General features: G+C 47.0%; 1 protein-coding gene across 1 annotated transcript; it reads left to right on the top strand.

Annotated features, from left to right (window-relative positions):
• The first annotated feature begins 360 nt into the window (after positions 1-360).
• Positions 361-11,811, top strand: LOC123487263 (tripartite motif-containing protein 16-like). Its single transcript, XM_045218433.1, has 6 exons — positions 361-1,024; positions 1,438-1,533; positions 10,579-10,812; positions 10,897-11,056; positions 11,182-11,241; positions 11,478-11,811. The coding sequence occupies exons 1-6, from the start codon at positions 428-430 to the stop codon at positions 11,768-11,770; spliced, it is 1,440 nt and encodes a 479-aa protein (XP_045074368.1). The 5' UTR covers positions 361-427; the 3' UTR covers positions 11,771-11,811.
• The last annotated feature ends 323 nt before the right edge of the window (positions 11,812-12,134 follow it).

Genomic DNA, 12,134 nt, shown 5'->3' with positions numbered 1-12,134 from the left:
AAGAACAGCCCTTAGCTGTGGTAGTGTATATTGGCCATATACCACACCTCCTCAGGCCTTATTGCTTAATTTAAAGAAGTAAGTGTATCATAAGGCATTATAAAGGTCATTAAAATAATTAAACATATGTACTTCATAGAAACTGTTACCCTTTATATATTCTAACAACTCACATTTTAAGATTCATTATTTCATTTGTTCCATGTTAAGGGCTCTAACCTAGGAACAAAGCTATTTGTCTCCCTCTTCCTGTTGCATGCAGTTCCTCTCTCTCTTCCTCCATTCCTCAAAGCTCTCCCTCCTTCTAACCCCACCCCTCTGGCAGAACCAGGAAGTCCCTCCCCATCCCACAAACTGTCTTCTGAGGAAACGAAACTGATCTGAGACTCTGTGTCGTCTGTCTGTGTGAGAGTGAACAACCGTCCAAATGGCTCAGCAGGGAGTTCTGCTGGACCAGGACCAGTTCTGTTGTTCTGTCTGTCTGGATCTACTGAAGGAGCCGGTCACCATCCCCTGTGGACACAGTTACTGTAGAAGCTGTTTTGAGGGCTGCTGGGATCAGGATGTTCTGAAAGGGGTCTATAGCTGTCCTCAGTGCAGAGAGACCTTCACTCCAAGGCCTAATCTGAGGAAAAATAACATGTTGGCTGAGTTGGTGGAGAAACTGAAGAATACAGGACTCCAGGCTGCTCCCCCTCCTGCTCTGTGCTATGCTGGACCTGGAGATGTGGCGTGTGATTTCTGCACTGGGACCAGAAAGCAGAAAGCCCTCATGTCCTGTCTGGTGTGTCTGGCCTCTTACTGTGAGACTCACCTCCAACCTCACTATGAATCTCCTGCTTTCAAGAAGCACAAGCTGGTCAGAGCCACCACACAACTACAGGAGAAGATCTGCTCTGATCATGACAAACTGCTGGAGGTTTTCTGTCGTACCGATCAACAGTGTATCTGTATGCTGTGTACAATGGATGAACATAAAGGCCATTATACAGTGTCAGCTGCAGCAGAGAGGACTGAGAAACAGGTAAGACCAGAACTACTTGTTGGTGACTGTCTGATAATAAAATAATTAAAGATAGAGTAGGAACTAAGGCTGTTTGAATATGAGATCATTCAAATGATATCGATCCACGGCAGAACAAATATGAACACAAACCTTGATTATATAGATATGTTAACCCAGAGTCTCCAAATGTATCACCATTTTATAAAGTCAAACACCATTGTAATTTGTTATCAAACACCCAATCAGCTCCCCTGTTTTGTGCACTGTTAAAACTATAATCATTCACATAACAATATAATAATATAATTTCACACAGACTCTTCATCAACATTTTAATCTCTATATTCTATGGGCCCTATGTCCCATTACTATACTATTGATCTACTGGACAAATAAAGCTTGATAGCTCATTGAAGAGTGATTCTCCACAGATGCAGCTGGGGATGAGTCAGCAGAAGGTCCAGCAGAGATTCCAGGAGAGAGAGAAGGAGCTGAAGGAGCTCCAACAGGCTGTGGAGTCTCTCAAGGTGAGTATTGTTGACCAGAGGAGAGGCATCATTTCACTTCTCTCCTCCAGTCAGAGAGAGAGGGAGAGGGGCCCCTCTCCAATCCCACTGTTGGGAACAGGCTGTCTGGACCCCTTTCAGAGAATAGACGGCTTAATGTAACTGACTGGTTATGAACCAGGTCTACCGCGGGAGAAAGCAACAGCTTGACCGTTACACCAAGAGGACATTCCGTATTGGGCTGAGGGCCGACACTGATTTTGAAATCGCAGGCGGGGCTACTTCATCACATAACCATGAGTAACCATGACTGACTCATGTCCCCTATACATTAACATGGAGCTCTCTCTCTCTCTCTCTCTCTCTCTCTCTCTCTCTCTCTCTCTCTCTCTCTCTCTCTCTCTCTCTCTCTCTCTCTCTCTCTCTCTCTCTCTCTCTCTCTCTCTCTCTCTCTCTCTCTCTCTCTCTCTCTCTCTCTCTCTCTCTCTCTCTCTCTCTCTCTCTCTCTCAATTCAAATCAATTCAAATGGCTTTATTGGCATGGGAAACATATGTTTACATTGCCAAAGCAAGTGAAATAGATAATAAACAAAAGTGAAATAAACAATCAGAAATGAACAGTAAACATTGCACTAACAAAATGTTCAAAGGAATAGAGACATTTCAAATGTTATAACTCAAGTGCAAACAGAGTGAGCCATTCGCCAGACTGAGTTCTGGAGGTGAAATGGAAATGAATGAGGGAGAGTTAAGTGAGGTAGACATTGTTGGAGAAAGTGGATCCATACCTTTTGGCAGATCCATTTGTGGTTTCAGGGTGGGTGGGAAAGGAGTTGGGTGCAGTTGAATCAGTGAAGGTAACCTGTAGTGGACTTGTGATATTTGTTTGTGTTTCTTCTGACCAGAGGGAGTGGGCGCTCCGTGTCACGCAACTTGGGTCAAGATCTGTTTCTTGCTTTGCTCTTAGGAAAAGGGCACCATTGAAAGGAGTGATTTCTGGGGTAGCGTTAAGTGTAGAAGTGGAGCAATTAAGGTTGAAGACTGCTGGTGTTTGTGATTCCCGCCATTTGGTGCAACGCAGACCCGGTGGTCTGCGTGGTGAAACATAGGAGTCACTGTCAGTCCTTTTGAGTTTTGAGTCTTTACCCGATAAAGTCATGGTAGGATATATCAGTTATCCTTAGAACTTTGCTGATTCAGGTGCAACGTTTATGGTCATGTTGCAGCAGTTTGTAGGAGGGAGATTCCAAGATATGGGAAGTGTGCAGGAGGGCATGGGATAGAGGTTTGTGTAGTTTCGGTGGATAAAGTTGTGTGTGTCAACTGTTGGGATGCCCATGTTGCTGGGGATCTGAAGTGTCCGGTGCGAGAGAGGCAGGTTGAGGTGGCTAGAGTCAGAGTAGTGCAGAAGGTGTCGTATGCTGAGGCAGTGAAGAAAGTAGAGGAGGATGGGTCAAGGGTGAGAGATCCTGAGAGGATCCCTGTGAGTAGTAGATCTGTGCCAGCACAGAGGGATAGGCCAACGAGTGATATATGCTTCAGTAAAGATAGCTTCTTAGCATTCATAGCAATGGTTATCAACTGTACCGCAGAAATGGAACGTAAATCACAGAAAATAGATATTGTGGTGGCAGCTGCAGAGAAGTATTTGGGCATACAAGATTTGACTTCAGAAGATTTGTTGTTTTTATTTTTCCATGCCAACCGCCGTTAAACTCCAAAGAAGAAGAAGAAACGCTAAATTATGGCTATGTACAGTGTTGTAACGATGTCTCTGTCTCTCTCATTCCATCACTTTTACGGTAGTTGGTTGTGTGGGTCTCTGATTATGAATGGGTTGCTGATATACAGTCGTTGATGGATATTTATAGAGCTCTGATCAGGACGCCAATTGATTACTGGTGTACAGTTTATGGAACAGAGGTAAAGACTTGGCTTCAGAAGCTGGACAGAATCCAGTATATAGCTTTAAGGATATGTATTGGTGCATTTAAATCAACAGCTGTATGTGCCTTACTAGTGGAGGCAGGAGAGATGCCTTTGGATATATGGCGTAAAAAATTGTCATTCGCTTATTGGGTTAGGTTGAAAGGCTGTGAGGTTGAGCATCCCACTGCTACTGTTCTAGATGACTGTTGGGAATATACTAGTAGACAAGGCAGTGGTTTTACATTTTACATTTTAGTCATTTAGCGGACGCTCTTATCCAGAGCGACTTACAGTTAGTGAGTGCATACATTTTTTTTTTTTTTTTTTTTTCTTCATACTGGCCCCCCGTGGGAATCGAACCCACAACCCTGGCGTTGTAAACACCATGCTCTACCAACTGAGCTACATCCCAAACAATGCTGTTGAGTGTCTAGGAGAGGTGAACAGTCCCTAGTGGTGTGTGTGTGTGTGTGTGTGTGTGTGCTGAACAGTCCCTAGTCCAGACTCCACTGTTCTGTCCTTAGGGCTGGGTTGGAGCAAATACGTGCCCCACTGTTGAGAGGAACGGAACCTGAACGCACCAGATATACTGTAACTCATTCTGGCTCAGGGGTGTGTGTGTCTCTTCACTGAGGAGGATAGGGGCCAGTGGGCGGTGGGGGAGGAGGGGGAGGTGAGAGAAGGGGAGGGTGTGGTAGGGGTTAGGGGGAGGGGGCCAGGGGAAGGACATGTGGGAGGGAGGAGGGGGAGGGTAGAGGGGAAGGACTGGGGCTGGTAAGGGGAGGGTAGGGGTAGTGGGGCTGGTGGGGGTAGAATGGAGCCCCTTCGTATCGGGGTGGGGGACCCCAGTTGTCACGGCGGGGTGGACGACCCTGTTGCAAAGGCCTCTGGGACATCTGTGGTCTGGTGACGGAATCTCCGTCTGGTTGTTGCTGGGCTCTCTGTCCTCTTTCTCTCTCACTCTTCTGAACATTCCCCTTCTTCTTCTTCCTTTTCATCATCTGTTCTGCCTCATCATTACTGAAGTCCAACGCCTCTGGTGGCGGCTCCTGGTCATTCTTCCAGGACGCGTCGGAGCCTTTCAACCGTCGTAGCTGCTCAGTGAGGATGTACAGGGTGTAGTCAGTGAGAGACGGGGCGTAGAACATGGAATCCTTCAGCTTCACTCCTCTCTCTGTGATGTCACTTTCTGAGTTAAACCTCAACACATAGAAGGGACTGGAGACCGGCCCAAACACCTCAAATACCTTGCCCACGGCCAGCCTATTAGAGTTGAAGATGACGCTGTCGTCCTTCAGAGGGGGCGTGTCCTTCAATGACTGTATGATCACCAGCTGTTGAATGATACTGGTGACTGATCCTAGGGGCAGTATCTCCGCCTCCTCTGGTAGAATCACCGTCAACTCCTCTACAGCAGGCAACTCCTCAGACAGGGTCTCGCCCAGTGTTCTGATGGAACAGGGTTTCCTTGCCCGACTGAAGCCTTCATCATCATCTTCCTCTTCATCTGCCTGACCTGACACAACAGCCAGCGTCACACAGGAGGAAGAGGAGTCTGAGTCACTGTCTGAGGAGGAGCTGCTGCCGTCAAGCTTGCTGGTGAGAGTTGGAAAGCTTGCTGGTGAGAGTTGTTTGAGGGAGTTGGAGGTTGGCCCTTCTGTGGTGATAGGGGATGTTCCTCCGTGGTTACTCCCAGACCCTGTTGTTGATCTAACCTTGGTAGAGAAAAGGAAAGATTGGTCAGAAGTCAGTGATATAGTGAAACTGGTTGACAATTACATTGGTAGAAGTTTTTATGCTTTTTTACCGCTTTTCACAGATGGATCCAAGGACCCAGATAGTGGGCGCACAGGAGCAGGCGTTTACGTTCCTGAATTTGATGTGCAGATATGTAGAAGACTAACAGATGAACTGTCAGTATACTCAGTTGAACTGTTGGTGATAATAGTTGCCCTGCAGTGGGTGGAGGACGTAAAACCTGGTAGAATTATAGTATTCTCAGATTCTCTGTCTGTATTGAATAGTTTATCATCTGGTAAATCTAATAGGAGTGACCTACTATTGTGTGGAAAGGAATGAAATTGTAGACCAGTTAGCTAAAAGAGCTTTGAAACGAGATATAATTGATATTAATGTTCCACTGGGTAGAGGTGAGGCCAAATGTAAGATCAGAGCCATTTTGATAGATGTGTGGCATAAGACATGGTACTCTGAGCACAAGGGCCGGCATTTATTTGTCCTCCACAGAAAGGTCGGTGGACCAAGATTCAAAAGTCAGATTAGGAAGGAAGATGTGGTGTTTACTTGATTGCGCTTAGGACACTGTACATTGAACTCGTCATTACATCTGGTTGGCAAGCATGGGAATTATTTGTGTCTGGAGGGTATGGTAGATGAAACGGTGGAGCATGTGTTGTTATATTGTTGTAAGTATGTTGAAGAGAGGGAAAGATTGAAGTGTAGGGTCATTGAGGTTGGACGGGGTTGGGGGGTTTGGAAGGGATTTTGGGGATGGGGAGGGTCTATTAGAAGTTAGTAGGGCTCTTCTTTATTTTCTCAGAAGTACTGAGTTAGGAAGGAGGATTTAGAAATGTTGGAAACCGTGATTGACCACACACTCCAGCACAGTAGGTGGCGGCATGCACCTTTAACGTTGGTTTGTGGACCGCCATTATATCATAGAAGAAGAAGTTGTAGGTGTTTTTGTAAGGGGTGTGTTGGTGCAGATTTCGCCTCTTTCGACAAGAGTTGTGGTGGCTAATCTGCCTCCGTTTATTACGTACGAACAGACCGCAAGTAGTTGGTTAGTTTTGGTAAATTTGCAAGTGGTTTTCTTGTGCTCTCGGCTGGGTGCCAAGCGGAATCCGTTAAACATGTTGTCTCTTTTCGTAGACAATTGTTTGTTTCTTAACAAACTTCAAGGTTACACAGGGGAGGGGTGGAACACAGGGTTTGCTAGCACGGATAGTTTTCAGTGTTTCTAGTGTGGGGATCATCAGTTATAGGCTACAAGCAGCAATATGATTGATAGGTAGGACAGGTATTGAACCCCGGCCAAATAATCCCTACTCAGATGCGCTAACCTCAACCCTAGTAAACATGCATTATAAAAACCTTGTATATAAAATTATCTCATATTGAGAGTAAATAGCCTCTGAATAGAAAATAAAAAACACTGCATCTTCCAGCCCACCAATAAATGACATAATGCAACCGTCGCGGTTAGCATATTTACCTCAACATGCCCCTCGCTTGCGTGAGAAGGCAGAGTGCTCGATGCTGGTTGAGGAATTTGACAATTAATGTTCTAGGAAAATATGTTTTTGTCGACCAGAGGTGACTGAATTAATGTTTAGGCTTATTGATAATCATTATAGTAATGAAGTATAATTTCAAAACATGACCATAAAAACAGGTAATAATAAACATGACTCATCATTATATTACTTCACAGTAATGTGTTAAATGCTTTTTTCAGTCCTTCCTCTTGCGTTAGCAGTGTGGAAAGGGACAGTAAAAAGCTCAGGCAGGAGTTTTCCTGTGAGGTGGAGTGGTGGTGTATCCAGGGAGAGAACTAAATTAATCTTCTGAAATGTCATTCATGGTCTTATGCTGCCAGCTATTGGAATTATTAAGCAACTGCAGTAGTACTGAATAAAGTGTTTTTCCTTACTAATCCTTACTAAAGTAGTGATTACTCAGAATTGCAAAATAAATGGCGGGGTACCAGGAGGGAGGAGAGTACATTTTTACATTTTAGTCATTTAGCAGATGCTCTTATCCAGAGCGACTTACAGTTAGTGAGTGCATACATTTTCATACTGTCCCCCCATGGGGAAACGAACCCACAACCCTGGCGTTGCAAAGCGCCATGCTCTACCAACTGAGCTACACGTTAGTAGTGCATGGCCAAGTGGTGGTGCGCAGGCCGTGGAGAAAGCGGTGGTGGGGAGGGTTGCAGCTGGGCTACATGAGCTGAGGCAGGTTTCTGTAGTAACAGAGACTCCGGTGGGCAAAGGCTTGGTGGGCTCATCCCAGGAAATATTGCCTGTCATTGGGGAAGAGGCACTGATCAGGGGGGAAGTGCAGGGGGGCAGAGACTGGGGAGGAGGAGGACGGTACCGTGCCAATGGAGGAGGAGGAAGAGGGGGGAGGTGAGTCTGCGGGAGCGGAGGACAAAGCGTCTCGTTTTCAGACAGCTCATTGGATCCAGAGCTGACAGACAGTCAGGCTGAGGGCCCAGTATATATACGGTGAGAGAACTTTCTAGGTTCCTGATGGAGACTAAAGGGGAAAAAGAAGGTTCTGCTGGAGTCTTATTTGATTGATCCTGGAAGGTTTGTAAGGTCAGTACAACACGTGATGGGTTCTTAAGGGCATGTCTTCAGATTCTGCTTAAATGGATGGTTTTTTCTGGCATGGTGGCTTTATGGGCTTCTCTACTGGTTTCTGATTGTGGTGATTTCCCTCCCACCTCTTATGGAGATTTCACGGTTAGACTTCCTTAACATGAACGGCGGCAAAGACTGGGAGAATATGTAAACCAAAAACATTTAAATGCCATGGCAGAAAACTTAGTGCAGGTGTAGCAACAGAGGTGTGTAAGGGTAGGTTGTTAGTGTTTAGAGCCCAAATAATGACCTTGTCTTTGCTTTCATAAATGTGTCTGCACCTGGTCCTCTGTAGCTCAGCTGGTAGAGCACGGTGCTTGTAACGCCAGGGTAGTGGGTTCGATCCCCGGGACCACCCATACACAAAAAAAAATATATATATATATATGCACACATGACATTATATAGTACAGGGCTCAGCTCTCTGTTTCACCAGAAGGGTTGGAAAAACAGAGTGGGGAAACCAAGAAAATCCCTTGTTTTACGTTTGTCTGATGGGCTTATAACTTCTGTTGTGGGGAGATGAGGGAGCCTGATGGGTGGGTAACTTCTGTTGTGGGGGAGATGAGGGAGCCTGATGGGTGGGTAACTTCTGTTGTGGGGAGATGAGGGAGCCTGATGGGTGGGTAACTTCTGTTGTGGGGAGATGAGGGAGCCTGATGGGTGGGTAACTTCTGTTGTGGGGAGATGAGGGAGTCTGATGGGTGGGTAACTTCTGTTGTGGGGAGATGAGGGAGCCTGATGGGTGGGTTACTTCTGTTGTGGGGAGATGAGGGAGCCTGATGGGTGGGTAACTTCTGTTGTGGGGAGATGAGGGAGCCTGATGGGTGGGTAACTTCTGTTGTGGGGAGATGAGGGAGCCTGATGGGTGGGTAACTTCTGTTGTGAGGAGATGAGGCTGTGGAGTTGTACTCTGATTTATAAAGGGCAGAACTCTGTGATCCTGGGTGTTCTCAGGTTCTGCTCACAGACCTTTCCAAACTCTCTCTGTCACAGAGAAATCAAATAGACATTTCCCAGGCCTTTCACAAACTCTCAGCTGCTGTCTCTCAGACGGTCTGCCTGTGGATTTTTATAAAAAGTTCTGGGGAATTATTTTACAGGACGTGTGTTGTGTGTCAGGGTGGGGGAGCTGTCGCTAAGTTGTAGACGGGAGGCTTTGACTCTCCTGCCCAAACAAGTAGATTTGAGCGACTTAAAGAACTGGAGGCCTGTGGCATTGCTCTCTTTGGACTATAAGGTCTTTACCAAGGTCCTCGTTAACAGACTGAAGTCCCACCTGGACTCTATTGTACACAAGGACCAAACGTACTGTGTACCAGGATGCTCAAACACAGACAATCTGTTCATAATCAGGAGAAAGCCTTTGATAGGGTGGACCATGAATATCTGTTCAATGTGTTGTTTTGGTTGTGGGGAGAATTTTGTGGCCTGTGTTCAAATGCTGTACGCTGGGTCTTCATGTATGGTCAAGGTGTGGGGAGGGCTCAGTAGGCCAGTCTGGTTAGGGAGGGGCATTCACCAGGGATGCCCTCTGTCAGGGCAGCTACACACTCTTGTTATTAAGCCCTTTCTGGGCCTGCTACGCAGGAGGCTACAGGGAGTGTGGGAGCCAGGCATAGGGTTGGGGACAGGCATAGCAGTGTCAGCATACGCTGATGACGTCTGTGTTGGTTAGGGATGAGCAGAACCTACAGGCCCTGGAGAATAGTTTGAGGGTGTACGAGGGGGCGTCTTCTGCTTAGGTAAACTGGGGCAAGAGTGAGGCTCTGTTATGTGGGGCATGGAGGGACAGGGCACCTCCGCAGCTTCCAGGGGGGTTGCAGTGGGGCTGTGAGTGGCTCAAGATGCTTGGGGTGTATCTGGGCTCGGAGGGTTGGGATAGGAAGAACTGGGAAGGAGTGTCACAAGCGGTGGTGTCGAGCCTGACGAAGTGGAGGTGGCTCATCTCCCAAGTGGCATACAGAGGGACGGTGCTGATCATCAACAACTTGGTGGCATCCTCTCTATGGCTTAAATTGGCCATTCTCAACGCCCCCGGTGGTCTGCTTGTGGACCTGCAGCGCAAGTTAGTGATTTTTTTCTGGTCAGGGTGGCAGCGTTCTGACTCAGCAGCACAGAGGCTACTGTACCGTACGGAGGTGGGCTGGAGGGAACCAACATGTGCTCTGTTGAGGAGGGCTGGTGGTTTGGGGCTGGATCAGCAGCTCTTCATCATGCGGCAGGAGAGACTCAATACAGCAGGGTCTCTGATTTCTATGCTGCAGTACTTAGGGCTGGAGCAGCCTGAGGAGGGGCCACCACCGTTTCCACCACTGCAAGTGACAGCAGAGACTGGGGACTGGCAGGAGAGTCCGGAGGACTTACTGACTTTTCACACTCTGAGCCTGGGGAGTTTGAGGAGGTGGGGGGTAAGGTGCTTAGCGGGAGTGAAGGGGCATCAGTGGCAGGGGGGTTGTGGGGGCTGAGAGCATGGCAGGGTATAGGTGGAGGGTGCTCTATAAGCTCCCAGTGCTGGAAAGGTCAGGGTCCTCCAGTGGAGGGTATTACATGGAGCCCTGGACACCAATAGCTGGTTGGCTCGGGTTGACCTGGGAGTTGGGGAGGGGTGTCCGTTTTCTGCAATGACAGACTGTTCATTGTGGAGGTTGTGGTGGCACGCAATGTGCTTTTAGGAGGGTGTGTTAGTGTAATGAGGATTGCTCATTAAAGTACGACAAGTCAGTCTCTCTCTCTCTCTCAACAGCGCTCTGCAAAGGCAGCAGTGGAGGATAGTGATAAGATCTTTACTGAGCTGATCCGCTCCATTGAGAGAAGGCGCTCTGAGGTGAAGGAGCTGATCAGAGCCCAAGAGAAGGCTCAAGTGAGTCAAGCTGAAGGACTCCTGGAGCAACTGGAGCAGGAGATAGCTGAGCTGAGGAAGAGAAGCACTGAGCTGGAGCAGCTCTCACACACAGAGGATCACATCCATTTCCTCCAGGTAACTAAATTGCCTTGTTACATGTGATATGAAATTAAAACTCTCAATCATTTGGTTCTGCTCCCTCTCACTCTCTCTCTCCAGAGTTATCAGTCTCTCTCCGGTACCAGTGTATCTTCAGACTTACCCAGCATCGTTGTCCGTCCTCTTCAGTACTTTGGAGATGTGAGTAAGACTGTGTCTGAACTGAGAGAGAAACTAGAAGACGTCCTTAAAGGAGAATGGACCAAGATCTCCACTACAGGTGTGTTGAAAATAATAAGAACATCAACTTTAGACCATTGAAAGTTCCCTACTTGTCATATACATGTGGAATATGGTGTGATGATAACATTCCCTCTCTCTGTGAATGTGTTTGTGTGTCTGTAGTGAATATAGTGGATGTTGTACTGCCTCCAGAGCCCAAGACCAGAGAACAGTTCTTACAATGTGAGTCTCTTTATTCTGAAGTAACTAACAGTCTCTTTTTACTGACACTCCTAACAATCCCTCTAGAAATATATAGCAATAGTAGATCTAATCAAAGACTGGGTATCTATCTGACTCCTCATATTTCTCATATTTGATCTCTGCTGTGCTCTAATCAAAGACAGGGTAGATACAGTATCTGACTTAACTTATTGTTCTAACTCCCCTCATTGGTCTCTGCTCTGCTCTTCTCCCAGATTCCTGTCAGCTCACACTGGACCCAAACACAGCACACACACTCCTCTCTCTGTCTGAAGGGAACAGAAAGGTGACACGTACAGGCCAAGACCAACCATATCCTGATCATCCAGACAGATTCACCAACAACTACCAGGTTTTGTGCAGAGATGGTCTGTCTGGACGCTGTTACTGGGAGGTGGAGTGGAGTGGGGAATGTGTTGATACAGCAGTCTCATATATAGACATCAGCAGAACAGAGACAGATGGTGCATTTGGATACAATGACAAGTCCTGGAGTTTACGGTGTTAATGTGGTGGTTGTTGGTTCAGACACAATAATGTTAGGACTAAAGTATCAGGCCCTCAGTCCTCCAGAGTAGGAGTGTACCTGGATCACAAGGCAGGTACTCTGTCCTTCTACAGTGTCTCTGACACAATGACCCTCCTCCACAGAGTCCAGACCACATTCACTCAGCCCCTCTATCCTGGGTTTTGGCTCTGTGGTACTGCTGAGCTGGTTAAACTGTAGTAGGGTCCACATAGATACTAGTCATGCTGGTGTAGTCTATAGCTGAGCTGGTTCAAGTGTAGTAGGGTCCACATATATACTAGTCATGCTGGTGTAGTCTATAGCTGAGCTGGTTAAACTGTAGTAGTGTCCACATAGATACTAG

This window comes from Coregonus clupeaformis, unplaced genomic scaffold, assembly GCF_020615455.1.
Source record: "Coregonus clupeaformis isolate EN_2021a unplaced genomic scaffold, ASM2061545v1 scaf1578, whole genome shotgun sequence".
Lineage (NCBI taxonomy): Eukaryota > Metazoa > Chordata > Actinopteri > Salmoniformes > Salmonidae > Coregonus > Coregonus clupeaformis.
This window is presented reverse-complemented; position numbering and strand designations above follow the sequence as displayed.

Coding starts and splice junctions, on each gene's coding strand:
- LOC123487263 (XM_045218433.1), top strand. CDS start 428: ATGGCTCAGCAGGGAGTTCTGCTGGACCAGGACCAGTTCTGTTGTTCT. Junction 1,534..10,578: donor AGGCTGTGGAGTCTCTCAAG/GTGAGTATTGTT, acceptor CTCTCTCAACAG/CGCTCTGCAAAGGCAGCAGT. Junction 11,242..11,477: donor CAGAGAACAGTTCTTACAAT/GTGAGTCTCTTT, acceptor CTCTTCTCCCAG/ATTCCTGTCAGCTCACACTG.